The following is an 18,404-nucleotide window of genomic DNA, read 5'->3' as shown; positions in this document are numbered from 1 at the left end:
TATTATGAAACATAATTTTAGATGTTTACAGCATAATACAATGTACATTATTGTGATAAAAAGTGAAGAAAAAATAATGAGTTTATATATTCCTGTAGAAAAGTATTTTACCCCAGCAGTGAGGTGCTGGAAAATCTTTAAAATTACCCTTAAAAGTGCTGGAAAAGTGCTTGAATTTGACCTTGAAAAATGTGTACGAACCCTGAATAATAATATAAGAACATCAGACAACGTGAAAGAAGTGAAGGTGACTGCAGTCAGCTGTTGTCTTCCAGCAACATTTACCAAGACATAAGGACCAATCACAGCACAATTTACCTTCAATTTTACATGTTTGATATAAAATGTATTTATATTAAACCCATTTTACTACTATACGACCGTATACTCCTGTACAGTTGTAGGTATGTCATCATAATTAATTTTATTAAATTACTTTCTGTATAGTTCAGTCAGCGAGTACAAATGGCTTGATTTAAAAAAGGACAAGAACATTTTTAAGCAAAAATACTTGTCAATTATCCAAATCCTATTTATTTAAAAATATCACCGCTGAAATACTTTGTGGAATTAATATGTATATTCTAATTTCCTCTGAAATGCTGGATATGATGGGGGAAGGATAAGTTGATGCTGAACAAAACTAGGTTAATTCATCAAATGGTGTGAAATGAGGGAGAGGAAGATTTTTTTTTTCTAAATTGAAAAAGCAACCAGGGTGATGCAGAGTTCGGAACCTGCACATTTTTTTTTTTTTTTTTAAGAGAAGGAAGGCCTACGGGGCTTTCCACCTCCAGAATTCATGAGGTAAAACGCCTTCAGCAAAAAGATGTCCCAACACACCAGCAGTGGAGACGCCCAAATTCACTCAGTCTGTATTCTTTAGCTGTTGGTTGGGGCTGACTTGACTTGATGTTTTCCACTTCCTCATTTATGAAACGTATATGTTGTGTGCGCTAGTCCCAGGCCTTGTATACACAGAGACATGGACAAGAAATTGTCAAGTACTTTTATTGAGATTCAAACAGGATTATACTGTAAGTTAAACCATTCAACAATGTAATCACAATGTGAAAAACAAGGACAAGTATTCTAAAAAAGCCATCACAAACACTATGGATAATGTTGGGTGGCCGTGAGATTTTAATTCCCAATACTCGCCCTTAGTTCAGTTAATGACCTGGATTGTTGCATAAAATGTCCTGTCCTGTGATCTGGTGCCATAAAAAGTCAACTGGAAGGCAGGAGAGGTGTGACATGCCTGGTAGAAAAACCTGCAGATGAATAAGACTCAGTGCAAAGGCAGTCTTGCCAATTTTTTTAAATATAACTCACCATGATGAGCTTGAAATGTTTCCCTTGTAGTTAAATATGGTAAGCTGCCTCCAGCTGTACCAAGGGCAGCATGCAAATACATGCTTGTGTTACACAACAGGTTTTCTGTAACTAAGAGAAATGCTCTGCTTCTGTACAATCCAGTTTTTACCCTCATTTTAAGAGCGCGCCAACTTTGCCTGTCGTGTCACAGTTTGTTGTGTTGACAGCTGGATGGTAACAAGAGTGACACTAACGTGACAAACTAACGTGTGTTTTCATCCCTCGTCAGCTTTTGGCAGCAGTTAAGTCGGAGAAAGGCGTGAGCTCGGCTGTGGACCTATGCTGTTACCATGGCAACAAGGCTCTGGAGGCCATCCAGGCTTTCCCCTCCTCCGAGGCTCGATCCGCCTTGGAGAACATCGCCTCTGCTATCACCAAGATTTGACCTGGACTCACACACACACACACACACACACACACACACACACACAAACACACACACACACTCCTTCCAGCCTCTGAATGCTTGAAGTGTCTTTGTCTGCAGAGGCAACAGGATGAGAACCAGTGAACATTTGACATTTCAGAGACAAATGAACTTCTTATGAGCCAGGTGCTGGCTCATGTCAGGAGAAACTGCTCTGCTCTGTTGTGGATGACAGTGTGCATCAGAAATGCCGTGCCTGTATCCATAAATGGTCATCATTAAAAAAAAGAATTAAAAACACATTACTTCAGCATCATGTCATGCGTTGTGTTGGCTCTAATATGTAACCCTCCTATCCTGTGTGGAAGAAATATCACGCCAAGCTGCATTTTAAAACCTGGCACTTTATTGTTACCTTGCTTATCAGCAAAGGCACATACCAGGCAGAACGTAATTTAAGATGTTTTGAGGAATTGTTATTGTCATCTGGAAAATGTGCCATGAACGGCAAATGATGCACCAAGCAGCAACAAAATTTCATCTTTTAGATTCACCCAGGTTCACCCTGCTCATTACTGCACACCTCAGATGAAGCTGAAATCATAGCCGCCGGATGTAGTGGGTGTTTGCCAAATTGAAGAGCAGCTCCAAATCAGTTGTGAAAATGTCTCAAAGTGGTGTTCTACCAGGTATGTACCTCTGCTGATAAGCACAGCTGCAAAACTATGTATTTTTTTTAATGGTATTTGGCATGAAATCCTTTCCTCGCAGGAGGAAATGGCAAGAATCAGGAGTAATGTCATCTATATTGCCTTATTATGTCTGTCCCCATGCCCGTGTATGTGATCCAAGTCAACCCAGGGGCGGGGAAAGGTCACACAGCCTCTCCCCTTGGCCCAGCCAGCGAGCACATTGAAGCTCCGCCAAGCAGTAATTATTAATGAAGAGACCTGAGCAAATGGACAGGAAATGCAGAGGTATTGATTGGGCCGGCTGCCCTGCTCTAAGCCGTACAGGCTGGCGCCAGCCTGGTGGCCTGTGGTTTCCCAGGCTGCTGTATGCAGAGGGGGGGACAGCCAAGGTGTGAAACCAGGCCACCGCTGGCAGCTGTCTGTCACATCCAGGCCACACCTGAAGGACAGAGCACAGGAGACAGGATGGAGGGAAAGAAGCAGCCCGAGAGTACACGGCTAACAGAGAAGAGAGTGTGTAGTTATAGCAGTGCACGTTAGTACCACATCAGAACATGTGACCTGAGACTTTGAATTTGAATGAAGATGGTTTGCAAAAGCAAGGGGCATGATCCCAAGGGATGCTTAAATATTTTACTTAATTTTACTTTAAGGGAGATGCCTCTTAAGAAGTGTCAGTTTGACAGGAAACTCAGCTCCAACATCTGAATGCTCTGACTTTTCATCCAGTGCTGTCATCAGGTCAAGCTTTTGTTATGGATCAGTGTCATTTTTGACCATCTACCAAGCATCAGTGTTATCACTGAGGTGAGATCCCTGCACAGAGCCCAAAGGATGCTAAAGGAGTGCACGACACTGTCATAGCCTGTTGACCCAGCTGTTGTCTGCCAGGCGATACAGGAGTATTGGCTGCCATTTCACCTGTCTAACTCTATTCCTCAAGCTATGAGACTGTTCAATACATCCTCCATATCCCACCTGAAATAATCTCTTACATTTTCTACAGGATTTATTATTTACACTACATAACACTAGATACACTCACTGTGTGTTTCAAGCCCAAGCACAAGCCCTTCTATGGACATGATTCAAGTGTAGAGATACACCTGATGAGTACCTGAACACAGAGGTCACCAGACGGGTCATGTGACTGCAAAAATAACAAAAGAAATTTATTACAGGACATTACAAATACTATTGATATGTCCAGTGAAACCTGTAAGTACAATTCATTTCATGTATCATGTATCATGTATCCACCTAAATATAACATAACAAGATCATCAGGTATGAAAAATGCCATATTATTATGGCCTATTATGATGATTACAATGTATTATTTAATCATCCATTTAGATATTTTTTTGTTTCATTAGTGAAGGGGAAACAATTGTATTTTTCTTGTACAATCCAGGTTGCATAATGATGATTAAGAGGAAAGAGACTCAGAGGCTGAGAAGTCCACAAGGAAGAAACAGAGTGGAGGGTGAGGGGGGAAAGGAGACATGATAGGATGTAAAAGAAGAAGGCTAGAGCTGAAGAGCAAGAGATGTTGATGTGGAGTGAACTATTTCAAAAACAAGCCCCTGTCTGTTGCTGGGTTGTACGTCCACTTCCTCTTCTGTTTTGGTTTCCGCTGTTTGGGCTTCCTGGGTACAGCGAGGTACAGCATGTGCCAGGGAAAGCCTCGGGCTCCTCATGAAATATTTATCCTCGCCGTGAGGAGACATGAGGAAAGTTACATGGAAAGTTAAAAGGACCAAACAAGGAGGTAGGCTGGGGCACTGCCAGAATGACAAATATAGTTACTAAACAGAACTTTTTCAAAAGATGATGTCTGGCCAAGGCAATGAAACTGTTACATGGACACTCCCAGTGGAAATCAACCAGGCACTGCAGAACAGGATTTGATGGGATGAGTGTTTTTTTTGTTTGGACTTCAAGAGAAAAACAGAGTTCTTCTTTAATTTATAACAGAAATGTAGCCTCTTTTCCCTCCATGACAACATTGCTACTGCCAGCATGAATCTTGGTGTCTCCTGCACAGCTCACATAAAGAGCAGAGCGAGGAAGGAGAGAGTTTTGTCAGTTTTATGTCGTGCACAGCAGAAACCTGACTCTCTGTTTGCTTACAGCTTCCAATTTGAGACTCTTGGGTGTCATGAAAGCAACAGTTGGCAAGACTTTAAGTTTACACGCAAAACATGAAGTGGGTAACAGCGGCGTTAGTGTGCCCCTGCCCAGACGATGAGTGGTGTAATTACAGCAGGGTCCTTGGAGAGAGTCGGTCAGCACAGATTCCAGTACACACTTGCATGTATGAAGGTGATAGACAAGAAATTGCTCTTGAAATTTGCAAAAACAAAACAAAAAAAATGCATTGGAAAGTGTTTTTTGTGGCAATATTCTGTAAATTTGGCCATTTTCATGTTTTTCTACCAAGTAGTTAATTCTTGCCAGGGTAGAAAGGCTGTTAAAACACTGAAACCAGACATCAATAACTATATTTGACATCAAGTTGAGCCACCCACCTCCTCCAAAGCACAGACAACTCTTTACATTCCAAAATGTTGCCTCTAAATAAGAATATCTTCTTATACACTCCAAACTGTAGTACATGCAGTACACTCTAGGAAAAAGTGGTTCATGATATGTGCTCTGGAGCACTTTCAGTACACTGGGGAACCTTTTCTTGCTTTTTAGGGTTTTTGTAAGAACTGAATGCAAAAAAAAATTAAAAAAATACTTCTGTAAGTCAAACACTGCACAGAACTTTGAGGAACCTTTCTATGTTAAAAGTACACACGCTGTCTTTTCATGCTGTATTTTCATAAGCTTTATCAAAGACCTTACATGAACGCCTCAGTCATGTTTAACACATTATTCATAATTTATTTAAATCATTTATCAGAACAACCTTTGTCTTGCCTTTTTTTAAAAAAAAAAATACCTTTACTAATTAAAATTGGAAGTATTGTTTACACAAAAAAAACTTTAATAAATTCATAGAAACATTCATGACTGCAGACTTGATGACTTATTAGAATGTGGGAAACTTAATGACACTTCTTTAATAGATTACCAATATTTATTACTGCGTCTTTACCAAATAGAAATTATATGCCTGGCAAACTGATTTTTCTGCACCTGGTAAACCAGCTCTTGTTCTGATTCAGATTGACTGACTGATCAGTAACTACTTATCAAGACTGATTTACTGACCATTAATAAAGCCATTAATTAGTACTTTTTATGAGTGTTTATTAAAAAGTAGTGCTGGCATTACATTTATTTGTAGAATTAAAGTTTTCAACTACACACCGGCTCCATGATGTACTGGGTCTTTGCCAAACTGAAGAGCAGCTTTAAACCAGTTGTTAAAATGTCTCAGTCATGTTCTACCAAGTATATCTTTAGTGATAACAGTGGCTCTGAATTGATGTCTTTTCTCAATGTAGTTTGGCGTATTTTCTCTACACTGGGAGAAATGACATGAGTCAAAATCATGTGTTGACTCGAAATTCGATTTAAAGGATAAGAGCAGCACAAAATGTTAAATTCAGTCATTATCAACTTACCCACATGCAGATGGAGAGTCTGTAGTCCATAAAACATTCCTAGACCTCACTTTAAGTAGATGAGAGCTAAAAAAAAAAATTCAATCATATTCCCAAAATGATAACATCACATTTCTCTTTCAGTGTTTTTGCTCAGTTTACAGTTGTGCTGCTTCGATCTCCACACATATGTATGGATGTCAAATTACTAGAGTACAAAGACAGTCAGGTAAGTGTCTCACATGTACATAACTGTGATGAACGATGCCTTGGCCGTGGTGTTCCCTGTCTCTCTTACCAGGGCATGCTGGGATCAAGCCCCAGCAGCCCCGGTGACCCTATTAGAAATAAGTCAGTATGTAAAATGAATGAATATGAGTGATATTAGAACCTCCATTTGTCTTCTTGTGAATGGCCTATCCGTAAACACCTGCTAATATCATCATATAGCTGACATTGATGGATGAAAGTCATTCTCCTGCGATGAGAACAGTATGGCTGATTGGCCTCCTCGACACAGATGAGCATATTGGCCAAAAATGACACTTTAACGAGCTCTTCCCGGTGTTAAGTGCTGCACGCCGGCCCCTCATCGTAAGCCGTCGCCTGGCTGACCCCGGGCCGTGCTTCCCCCTGCACAGGGCCTGCTCGCTTCATTGGCTGACAGATCAGACTGCCATGGAGACAGCTCATTAGTCGAATAATGAGAAGCACACCAGCCACACGTTGTCTTGTTATATCATCTCACTATCAACGTATTTGTGGCTGGGAACAGAACATTGGGTGCTAGTGTGTGCATGAAATAGCCAATGATTAAGACGGAATTATGGCACTGTGAGGTCCTTTGGTTCATCTCTCTCTTGCTAAAATCTCGGTCCATCACAGGAAACCAGTTTACCAGCTCCGCTTAATGGCTGCTTCCTCTTACAAGTTCAAATTTCCCTCGGCTGCAACCATATGGTAAAGCTCCATATGATTGCCTTCATTTATCCATCATTTGACTTTCTGCTGCCAGCAGCTCCAAGTTAATATATTTCACAGATATGTATTTTTTTTAAGATTTGACCCCATAATCATTTAATGTGGGATGCAACATGATATTGTGATTACTGATGTACAGACAGTCAGCTGTAATTTGAGGATATTTGTAACCAGAGTGGATGAACAGACAAAATCCCTAACATCAGAGCTTCTGGTGCACACACTAAGCTATGGTTATTTGTGTATTTTTCCTCAGCTCAGCAAGAGTAAAGTTGGTAACACTTTATCTGAAGGGGTATGGATAGATTGACATAATGCCATCAAAACCACAATATGACACCTGTTGTGACCATGGGGGAGTCTTAATAAATGGTTCCCAGTGTCACTGGATTTGTTATGTCACTTTAATATATGACATTAACAAAGACAACATAATGTTGTGTTTTACTGTACATATACTCATGGTAATCATGTCACAGCAAGAAGTACAACAGAATGGAATAATAATTGTCTTTGATGTAGCATGTAACGTTCACTGCCTCAATTTAAAGGATAAGTTCATCCAAAAATGAAAATTCAGTCATCATTTCTAATGCTGTTTTGTGGACAACACAACTCCTCCTGTTCTCCCATCTGATCTTCCATCTGCATCGTGATGAATAGATGATGATGTTTTTTATTTTTTTATTTTTAGGTGAACTTAGTCTTCAAGTAAATAATTGCATGGACAAAGATGGAGATGTTAGTGTAGTCAGTCCTCAGACATATTTGGAGGAGACAGTCAACTTCAGATGCATACATTCAAAACAATAGAAAGCCAAGAATGTTATACAGTGACAGTGACAGAAAACATTTGTATACATAAAAGATTTGAAAAAGGTGTGGTTTGAGAATAATTGTAGTGCTTTATCAATAAAAAAAACTCTCCCAATGTTTTTTCCCCATGTAAAAAACGTGTGTTTAGGAACACGTACCATTTGAACAGTGGATATCATCCTGGTTAAGGTGCAGCGCAGAAGCTCAAGGTTGACGCATTGTTCTTTACAGCGGACAGGTTATGATCACAACTCGTTCCCATGTTGCTGCAGTCTCTATCCACTTGAGGGCGATGTTGCCCATGTAATGTGTGCTCTGTAGCTCAGGGTGAACAGAGATAATCCCCAGAAACAAGAGCTTTCACTCCTACCTACTTCCTTTTTCTGCTCTACTGTTACTGTACATTTCTTATGATTATGGACAGTTATTACTGGGACTGATCTTTAAACAAATGCGTTTATAATTTGTATGTATGTATGTATGCAATAAAAGAAAAATGTTTTGGGGGGTCTTACAATGAATAATGGTTATAAATGACTATCTATCTAACTCTAACTTGAAAATCTAAGTCTATCAGAGTATGTTTTCTTATCATGAACAAAAAGATAACATAATAACTAATAAAAGTTGCTCTATTATACTATAGCATGTTTCATAATTCTAGGTCAGTAACTCCATGCCTCAGGCTACACAAGTTGCTTTTTGATGAAGCCATTATAAATCAACACAATGTGATTTAATTGCCTGTTGTTCTCCACTACTCAGCACCAATAACCAGCTCTGGTTGATAAGAAATACACCACAATTGCAACTTTAATGATCTTCTGTAGCACAGTTACAAACAATATACTGTGTTTCAAAGGAAGAGTTACTTGGCTCTATAAATATTACAAAGTCACAATAATATACCATAATACCATATGGTATTGCTCATACTTTGTTTAATTGTGTTAACGAACCTCCTGAGCCAATCAGCATTCAGTTCAAGTCTTCACTCAAAATGTGTGACGAGTACAAGTAGTAGTACATAACAAGCCTATAAACAGCAGACTTTACATAGACTATGGAGAGAAAAGCACCGATTATTACAGGTAACATGACCTGTGTCAGTGCTATAATGTCATCTGTAGCCGATATTAGATAACTATCACTGACTGATTTTGACGTTAGCCAAGGTGGTTCTAGGTATATATACTGTTGGATGGTTTAATTTAGTTTTTTAACAACGCATCATACTTTTATCGTAGGTTTATAAAATCTTAAACGACAACATACCAAGTAACCGTTGCTGTCAGATAACTTTAGCCGAGTTAAAACTACACCTCTCGATTTAAGCGTCAAGTAGGCTGCAAAAACTTAAGAATTGTATTTCAGTATCAGAGTAAATGTGCAAAGTTACTTTCCACCATTGATTTGAAAATTGTGTGAACAATAAACAGATGTTTGGATATGTATGTTTTCTTGTTGAATCATTTTAAATATGTGATGCAGCGAATTGCTACAAAGTCGGAACACTGGAGGTAAACAGGCCGAGCTGCCCGGTCCAGACACTCACGTGATGCTCAACATAATAATAGCCGTGAAGGGACACTTTTTAAAAGGGCGGCGTTATGAAAGTACGACTTCAACAGCACATTTGTTTCCATGTACACGTTATTACTGTTCATGTGTTTCGGATTATTTTGTTCACTCCTCTCTCGCCACAGCTGTGCGGAAGTGACACAGCAGGCGCGCGCCCCGTCACGTCACGCGAGAAAGCGCAGAAGCCGAGCGAGAAAAAAATATCAACAACAAGAACAACATTTAGCTGCAAATAAAGCGCCGTGATAGTACGCAGACATGTCCAGCGCCTCGCTAACAGTCCTCAAGGATTGCATGGACTCGTAAAGGTGAGCTCAAATCGTCGGTCACGCGCGTTTACCGCTAATTTAACAAGAGTCAGAGCAGGAGGGGGACTCGTCCACGCAAACATTGCCGCGTCATTAAAATTCACAAACAAAATGTTGCACAACTAAAGCGACATTTAGATATCCACAATGACCCGCAGTGGCGTTAACATGGCAGGCTTGTGCTGGGGCTTTGGAAAGAGTTACATTCTCACAGCTGGTTTGTGTTTTGGTTCAAGGGTTCATGGGCGGAAGAATGAGGAAGTAGCTGCTTAATAAAGGCTGGAGGAGAGCTAGGAGGCAACTCTGCACGGTGGCATGCACAATAGTCCCTGGCAAAAAAAATTCTAGGCCTACCTACATGTAGGTTCTAAAAAAAAACGAGTAGGCATTGCAACAGATTTGTTTGAGCAGTTTTACCAGCTTGGCAGCAAGGAAGATCAAACTGCCTGCAGCTGATCACATGCTGTTTGTCATAACGGTAGCATACCAGCCACTACATGTTAATGATTACTAAAGGGAATAGTTTGGAGTTCATGAATATGCTCACGCACTACCATTTGAAACGTACAGTAAGTATGTGTTAATAATAAATCAATAGCACATACATAAACACATATATTAATAAAACCATCACTGATCCAGTCTCACAATTCCAAACCCACTGATGTATTCCCACTTTGGTTGAATTCATTTGGGTTCTGAGAATGAATCCTGCTTCGTGCTACTTATTTTTATAATCAGTTCATGTATAAGATCTTGTAACGATACCGTGCTGTTCGCCGTCTATGAAACATCAGCAAGTGGGTGGAAATGGCCCATTACAAGTGAGGTTTTATTTTATTGCTTTAAGCTCAACTGTTGCATCATGTATATTCTTTGTGATCTGTTTTTGAAGGCTATGAATTCCCCTGAGCATGGAGAAGTTTCAGATGAAGCGATGCTTGAGAAAGGTAACTTCTGCAACCTGTATCTGTGCATCTGCAACAGCTGAAATTACAACTGAAATTAAAAAAATGTCATCAAGCTTAAAAAATATATACATTTATGTTTATATTCAGATACAGGATTATTTAAAGTAGTTGGTTGATTTTTCAGACAATATATGTGGGTCAACTGCAAAATATCAGTACTGAGGTGGAAAAGAGACCAAACGTCTGATCACGTATGCTGATCTTGAGGGATATTATGCTTTTTTAACATTGTTAGTAACTTTCAGGTGTATTTACAAATGTACCAGAACACAAGCATGAAGAGGAAGTCAAGGAGGAGATGGAGGACTTTGCTATTTGTGAGCCACCAGAAGAACTTGGAGGAGGATCTCCTGGGGGCACCGAGGCTGGTAAACGGTCATCTGCAGAGATGGGCCCTCACACAAACCAGTCCACTAGCAGCAAGAGAGTCAGAATCTCTGGCGAGGTAAGCTAAGCTCACACTATTTTCACTTACTAAAAACATTGGTATACAACACAAACAATTTGCTTATCCTATTTGTTGTAGAGGACAAGATGTCTCTTACAGTTTTTTACTCTGTCTAGATGAGACGGCACTTGATAGATGAGAGCAGCAGACATGAGCCTCTTTGCCTTACCACAACCGGAGAGAAGAGGGATTATGTCCATCAGAAATCCAGAGTCTCCTACAGAAAGCCTCTCTTCAGCATCTCTCACAGGATTTCTGACAAGAGGAACACACCAAGCCTGGAGCAGCAGGCCAGTCATGGGTCCGGAAATCAGCTCAACTTCAGCACCATCCTCTCATCCAAGAGCCTGAGTTCAGAGGAAAATGGCACATTGGAGACCTTCCCGACAGTCGAAACTTTGGGCCAAGCTTCATCAACAGACTCTAGCCTTTATCCTCTGATTGAGAAAATGTTTCTCATTCTCAATACCCTTAACTCAAGCATGACGCAGCTGCATAGCAAAGTGGACTTGCTAACCCTTGAGGTCATGCGAATAAAGAAGCAGATCAAACCAGCCGACATGGTGACGGAGTTCCAGCCTCCTCCTGAATATCTGCTAACAAGTGATGAATTGAATCAGCTGATGGAGCAGACATCCAGCGCCGGGGAGCTTGGTTGTCGGCTGCTAGTGCACCTCTTCCCAGAGCTTTTCAAAGCCAGGGAGTGCTCTCATGAATGCACGGCAAGCAAGAGAACACTGGAGTCGCTACATCTGCAGCTGATCCGTAACTATGTCGAGGTATGCTACCCTTCGGTCAAGAACAACAGCATCTGGCAGGAAGAATGCCTTCTTCAGATTAATGACTTGTTTAATCGCTTCTGGGCTCAGAGGGACATGGAGAGCGCTCGGCTGCTCAGGAAGCAGACAATCACAGGTGCTGGGATAAAGGCTGAGCATCCTCAAACCTATCGCTTTATTAATGAGCAGGGCCAGGAGGAGCATATCTCTTTAGATAACCAGCAGAGCAGCCTGCCCGTGTCAGACCTTGCTTTCAATACACAAGCCACAGAGGAGCTGGATGAGTTCTCTTCCCCTGAGGACTTTGTTATATTTCTAATGCACCGTCTCTTCCCTGAGGTTTTTGAAGAGGGGAAAATGCCAGAAGGCTCGAGCAGTTTCAGTAGTGTTGGGCAACTAATTCTGGATTCTGAGAAGATGGAAATAATAAGAAAGTACATGGAAGCTAATTTTCCTGATGTGCCTGAGGACAGCTGGCTTCAGGTGTGCATTCAGCACATGGAGGATGCACTCGAAGGCCCTCACAGTAATGGCAATGGCAGCGAACCTGACAACATCAATGATGAGGGCTATGACCTGGCCAGCCTTCCAGAAGAGGTTTCTATTATTAAGGTTCCAGAGGTGGGTGATTATGAAAGGCCCAGTCGCAAATCTAAAAAGTCACTGCTGACACCTGTGGATTTTGACAATCTGGAGATTCCTCTTCCTGACTTTACTGTTCCCCTCGAGTACATCTTGTCCAGGGAGCAGCTGAAGAACAACTATGAATGTAGCTTGTCCATTGGGAACTTTGCTTCTCGGTTGCTGGTGCTCATGTTCCCCGAGCTGTTCACCCACGAGAACGCACGGAAGCAGTACAACTGCAGTGGTTCTCTTGGTAAAAAACAACTTGACCCTGTTCGTGTAAATCTGATCCGTCATTATGTGCAGTTGGTCTACCCTCGGGCCAAGAATGACAGAGTGTGGATGTTGGAATTTGTGGGCAAACTTGACGAGAGGTGCAGGAGACGCGACACGGAGCAGAGGAGATCCTACCTGCAGCAACGCAAGGTGTATGGTCAAGAGTCAGAGCAGGACTTCCTTTGCCAGCTGAACCCGCTCAATCCAGATAGCATGAAGGAGGATCCTGATATTCCCACTTTACCCCCTGAGAAAAGTAGCAAAGACTTTTGTAAAATTCCCCTGGACGAACTGGCTGTATCCAAACCTGACTTCCCTGTACCTTCTGTCTACCTGCTCTCAGACACTGAGGTACGGGAAATTGTCCAGCAGAGTCTCTCTGTTGGGAACTTTGCTGCTCGCCTGTTGGTGCGCCTCTTCCCTGAGCTTTTTACCCAGGAGAACCTGCGGCTGCAGTACAACCATTCAGGGGCTTGCAACAAGAAGCAGCTAGATCCCGTTCGCCTCAGATTGATACGTCACTATGTGGAAGCAGTGTATCCTGTGGATAAGATGGAGGAGGTGTGGCACTATGAATGTGTGCCAAGCATCGACGAACGCTGCCGCCGCCCTAATCGCAAGAAGTGTGACATTCTTAAGAAGGCTAAGAGGTCAAGCACTGTGTCCTAGTTACAGTAGTCTTCAGTTAGGCAACACGTTTTGTCACAAAAATAATTGCACAGTATATAAGCTGAAGCCGCATTGTTGAACTTTTTACAAACTGTCCTCTGTAGGATGAAGCCAAGCTGTTATGAGTTTCTTCAGTACTATTCTTAGTCCTATTTTACCTTTCGACTACAGCAGTAGATGTTTATGTAGTCTTATTATTGTTGAATAAAGAGTTAAAACTGCTTCTATTTATAAGCCAAAACTGTCATAGCTTATCTAACATACTTTGTTGGTAAATGTTGTAGCCTTAAAAACAATAACAATGATAGTAGCTAATAGCATAGATCTCACTTATGCTCTAAGGATAGAAATGAATCACAATGATGTGATATTTCCATTGCAGTTACTGAAGTAGCATTGTGCCACCACTGTTTAATAACAATGTGCTTATGTTAAGCCTTCTTATAGAAGTTTATATTATAAAAACAATAACATGACAATGGATCATGATAACCTATTTCTAATAAAATCACAATAATAAATATGACATTCAGTTGTACTGTTTTACATATAATAGCTCTTGACTGTTCCTGCTAGGGTATTCATCTTATTCTATAGTGACGGAAGTCTTACACCCAAGAGGAGTGAGATGTTGCCCCTTTCAATCTTTAAAGGTTCTGCACTATGCAAAACAAACATAGTGCTTGTCTCATCATTTATATATTTCCCTCAAAACATGCAATGAGGATTAACAGAAAAATGTCATGTGCTCTTCATCAGCCAAGTTATCAGGACATGATTTTCAAATTTTCCAAACTTCAAAGTGCACCCTTTATTTTGGGAGTCTCACAGCATATTGGGTAAAGATAAACACTCAAAATGTCCCAACAGACTGCTTCATGTCTACAACCACTGAAAACTGTTAACCTTTACAGTATACCTTTATAACCCACTCTAGATCCAACTTGTTGGTGACAATTCAGTGCCACTTGTGATGGCATTCATTTCAGCCAGTGTTGTCACTTTCACTGGCCAATACAGACACAACAGTCACCACTGTCCTATTTCAGTTCATGGCTTGAAGGCCTCATCCTTGGAAAGCTCGATATTTTTCCAGCGCCTTATGGAAACTTTGTACTTTTCTGTGGTACTTGATTCACCAAAAACTCTCTGGGGGATGACTCTCATCAGAGTCACTGTGTTTTTGTCTTTGTTTTCCGACAGTACCAGATCCAAGGTGTCGCCAACTTTCACCTGAATAAAGAACAGCAAACAAGGAATGAGAAATAGGGTTAAAGATACAAGTGGAAAGACGAAGAATTTAGAATTTAGAATCTGTCACCTTAAATCAAACCTCACTTACCGTTTTACTTTTCTTGATCAGTTTCTGTCCATTTAGTCTGAGCTTGTTGTCATAGAAGGCGTCCTCTATTTTACTGTGAAAAGACAGAAGAAAGTTGGCTTCTGTGCCATGTTCCAAACAGGGAAAGGGTTTTAAAAGCTCAGCAGTTTGCAAGTTATATGTTAAATTGGTCATGAAACAGAATTCCCCTAAATCAGTGCATTCCTCTGAAACTAAAAAATGAATGTAAAAAAAAAAAAAAAAAAAAGTCGCTTGCTTCTTTGTATAAAGCCAGCCATAAAGATATGACAGTGTTCAAATCTGTGAGATCAGCCATCAGACAGTGACTTACTTGCGTGCAATGTCCAGGCCAGCTTTCATGATGACATCGTAGCGAAATGACTGCACATATTTCTCTATGTCTTTATAGTCCTTAGGTAGATTTTGGTTCTCCTCCACCACATCTTCATAATCACTGTCCTTAGGGTCTTCTTCGTCCTCATCTTCGTCCTCTTCCTCCTGTGCTGTCCTAGCAGCACCTTTCTTCTTCTTGTTACTTTTAAACCTCAGATGATGGACAGACCATCCCCTGACAGTGTCTCTGCCATGAAAAGCAGGCCTGTGACAGCCAAGTGTAGGGAACGCTGCGCAGCCCCACAGCTGCCTTGTGTGGATGGCCCTGGGACACCATTCAGTCTGACCCAGTCCATATCCAGCAGCCAGCAGGTGGCGGGGGTTCAACCTTCCCAGTTGCCTCATGGCAAGTGCCTGCACCACCAAACTCTGCATGTTGGTGCTCAACCCAGTCACTACAAAAACATGAATAATGGGGAATCAGTACATTAAATTACTGATGTTGTTTTGAATGTAAGTATTGTGGTATCAACAATATTAGTACTCAGATTAAAATAATTCATATGAATACATGATCAACATTCAAGACTGTCGAGCTCAATATTTTAGACTTGCTTTCACATAATGCCCTCTTTTGCTATATTATTTCACTATTTATACCACTAATTAGTTTATTCAATTAGATACACGTGATGTCTATTCACTGATTGCTTTGTAAGGTTTAGATTATTTGCTTAATAAAAATCTGCAACATAGCCATTTCAAAATAAAAGCCTCGCTTTATTTTATAGAAACGAATTGCGTCGCTAATGCAGTAGCTTTTAACATCAATGTCGAACTAATAATTCTATCAAATGCAAAGACAGAAATTACAGAAAGAGAGCCACAAACTTGAGCTCTACTGCTAAATGTTGAATTGCGTGTTTTTATTTCCGGAAGTGATGTGTTTATGTCTGTACTTGAGCAACACACATTTATGCTAGGATAGGGCCTCCCAGTACCTTTACTCGTAAGGTAGCTGCTGTCGTATACCTTTTCGTCATACTTTAATGTAAAGGCTGTCTCTGCTTGACTGCCATTGACATTTTAGAGGCTGAAGTTGAAACCGAGGTGAAGCAGACGCAGCTAGCTTGACTTTTCTCCTGTAAGCTCGTGGACTCATTATTTCGATCCACTTGCAACCCACCACGATCTTACCAACAAACAAACACAGTATGGGCAGTCTTAGTTCGCTAACAAATGCTAAATATAAAGTTGCTGACATGCTTAATATTATTTTGCAGACCACTCACCTATGGAATAACCTCGCATTGCTGCTTACTGTACTCCTTCGCCACTTCTGACTTGGTAAATGTTGTACCAGACGCTGCTGTAAATGTGCTGCCATCTAGCGCCCTGGAGGAGATGGACATTATCTGGCCAAGCTGATGACGTAACACTGTTACCTGTGGTTTACTATTACGCTAGCAGTAAACCACAGGTGGTGTTTGTGCATTGACGTAAAACAATCCAAATGAACCAGGATATTCTTTTAAAATTGTCAAACTCCACTACAAATTATTAGTACGTTACAAAGGACATAGCCCTGCATGTTTTAGATGTTTCCCTGCTCCAACTCACCTGATTCAAATGAGCTCATCATCAAGCTCTGCTGAGGCCTGATAGCGACCCATTCATTTTGATCAGGTGTGCCTGGACAGGGACATAGGGCAGGGGCCCCCTACCAACAGGACTGAAAAACCTTGCTTTAAACTATGGATTAACTGGTTATTGGATCTATAATTCAGAAATTTTCAGATTATAGTCATCAGTGTTTTTATCTGATTGTTGATCAAATTATTTATTTATTTATTTATCTATTTATTTGTTGCTCTGCACAGTATCTAGTAACTTCAACTTGTACTTTTTACTCCACTGCATTCAGTCTTCAACTGAATGCAGTGGAGTAAAAAGTACAATATTTTCCTCCAAAATGGAGTGGGGTAAAGTGACTAAACTAAATTCAATTAGTGACTGTATAAATACAAATATAAATATTAATATAAATATAAATATAAACACAGATACAAGTAAAATACAAGTAGGACTATCTCAAAATAGAACTTAAAACGCAACCCTCGCCAAAATGCAACCTAGGCTATTTTGTGAATGTACCCGAGTCAAAACTTCGTATAAAAGCATAACAAACAAAAACAAAAGAGGCACTTTTAAGATTTACCGTCTTTTTGTTTTCGGGTCAAACTCATTTTAAATGGGAATGCAACGGGCACTTTTACCATAGCATCAAAATTGAACTTTTTATCAATCTTATTAGTAACACCTGCATTTTACCTACTATGAAAAGTCAAAATATGTACTATGGAAAAGGCCCATATTCATTTTAACTTTACTTTCTGGTGTGTCTCACTTTTGCTTTGAAATCTTTTTCTAAAACCCTTGCAGATAAATATAAAAAATATTGGTTAAAATATATTTTGAATGAAATGTAAATGACCATGTTGACAGTGGCACAATAATAACAAGTTTCATGTTGTGCTGACCCTTCTTAGTGTTTTAAAAATAGCTATTTTGATGCTATTGTAAAAGTGCCCGTTGCATTCCGATTGAAAATGAGTTTCACCCAAAAACAAAACTACGGTAAATCTTAAAAGTGCCTCTTTCGTCGTAATTATGCTTTCACATGAAGGTTTGACTCACATACATTCACAAAAAAAGACAGGTTGCATTTTGGTGAGAGTAATTGAGTAAATGTATTTAGTAACTTTGCATCACTGCAGGGGTTTTTTTTCCATACAGTGTAATCAGTTGTTTTTATTGAAAAGAAAGACTACAATTTATTTTAATGTTGGCTGTCATCCAGGTAAATGGGTAAGCTTTTTTTTAAGTTTATTATTGTGCCACTGTCAACAAGGTCATTTACATTTCATTTCAAATGTATTTTAACCAATATTTTTTTTATTTATCTGCAAGGGTTTTAGAAAAAGATTTCAACGCAAAAGTGAGACACACCAGAAAGAAAAGTTAAAATGAATATGGGCCTTTTCCATAGTACATATTTTGACTTTTCATAGTAGGTAAAAGGCAGGTATTACTAATAAGATTGATAAATGGCTCTGTTCCACTTAGGTGTCCCACTATTTTATTATTTACACATTTGCTTTTCCTACTGTGACATGCCAAAATGTCTGTGAAAAATATTCATTAGTGTCCATGAAGCAGCTCCTCCAGTAAACACATTCCTCACTCAGATTTTCCCAGCGATTTTGAGGATCCAAGCCAGCAA

At 40.1% G+C, this 18,404-nt stretch overlaps 3 protein-coding genes across 4 annotated transcripts in view; 2 read left to right on the top strand and 1 right to left on the bottom strand.

Annotated features, from left to right (window-relative positions):
• The window catches only part of pdss2 (prenyl (decaprenyl) diphosphate synthase, subunit 2), a 30,044-nt gene extending 27,984 nt beyond the window's left edge, over window positions 1-2,060 (top strand). Inside the window, exon 8 of the mRNA XM_030442986.1 lies at window positions 1,607-2,060. Coding sequence (XP_030298846.1) covers window positions 1,607-1,762 — 156 coding nt within the window. The 3' untranslated portion in view covers window positions 1,763-2,060. The remainder of the gene's footprint in view (window positions 1-1,606) is intronic.
• Window positions 2,061-9,505: 7,445 nt separating this feature from the next.
• Window positions 9,506-13,972, top strand: bend3 (BEN domain containing 3). 2 transcript variants are annotated; one of them, XM_030392099.1, is made up of 4 exons: window positions 9,506-9,679; window positions 10,575-10,629; window positions 10,917-11,095; window positions 11,215-13,972. In XM_030392099.1, exons 2-4 carry the CDS (start codon window positions 10,578-10,580, stop codon window positions 13,444-13,446), a joined length of 2,463 nt encoding a protein of 820 aa, XP_030247959.1. In that variant the 5' UTR covers window positions 9,506-9,679; window positions 10,575-10,577; the 3' UTR covers window positions 13,447-13,972. The 2 variants fall into 2 exon arrangements, with proteins under 2 accessions (XP_030247959.1, XP_030247958.1); XM_030392098.1 differs by having other exon boundaries at window positions 10,896-11,095.
• Window positions 13,973-14,224: 252 nt separating this feature from the next.
• On the bottom strand, window positions 14,225-16,533 carry mtres1 (mitochondrial transcription rescue factor 1). Its single transcript, XM_030392100.1, has 4 exons — window positions 16,414-16,533; window positions 15,120-15,576; window positions 14,789-14,861; window positions 14,225-14,679 (listed from the first exon to the last, which is right to left on the bottom strand). The coding sequence occupies exons 1-4, from the start codon at window positions 16,430-16,432 to the stop codon at window positions 14,497-14,499; spliced, it is 732 nt and encodes a 243-aa protein (XP_030247960.1). The 5' UTR covers window positions 16,433-16,533; the 3' UTR covers window positions 14,225-14,496.
• Between the last annotated feature and the right edge of the window lie 1,871 nt (window positions 16,534-18,404).

This window comes from Sparus aurata, chromosome 16, assembly GCF_900880675.1.
Source record: "Sparus aurata chromosome 16, fSpaAur1.1, whole genome shotgun sequence".
NCBI classification, from domain to species: domain Eukaryota; kingdom Metazoa; phylum Chordata; class Actinopteri; order Spariformes; family Sparidae; genus Sparus; species Sparus aurata.
This window is presented reverse-complemented; position numbering and strand designations above follow the sequence as displayed.

Excerpts from the sequence above, each read along its gene's own strand:
- bend3 (XM_030392098.1), top strand. The coding sequence starts at position 10,578 with ATGAATTCCCCTGAGCATGGAGAAGTTTCAGATGAAGCGATGCTTGAG. Across the intron at positions 10,630-10,895 it reads TGAAGCGATGCTTGAGAAAG|GTGTATTTACAAATGTACCA; the intron begins GTAACTTCTGCA and ends AGTAACTTTCAG. Across the intron at positions 11,096-11,214 it reads GAGTCAGAATCTCTGGCGAG|ATGAGACGGCACTTGATAGA; the intron begins GTAAGCTAAGCT and ends TACTCTGTCTAG.
- mtres1 (XM_030392100.1), bottom strand. Across the intron at positions 14,862-15,119 it reads GGCCTGGACATTGCACGCAA|TAAAATAGAGGACGCCTTCT; the intron begins GTAAGTCACTGT and ends GTCTTTTCACAG. Across the intron at positions 14,680-14,788 it reads TGATCAAGAAAAGTAAAACG|GTGAAAGTTGGCGACACCTT; the intron begins GTAAGTGAGGTT and ends TTCTTTATTCAG.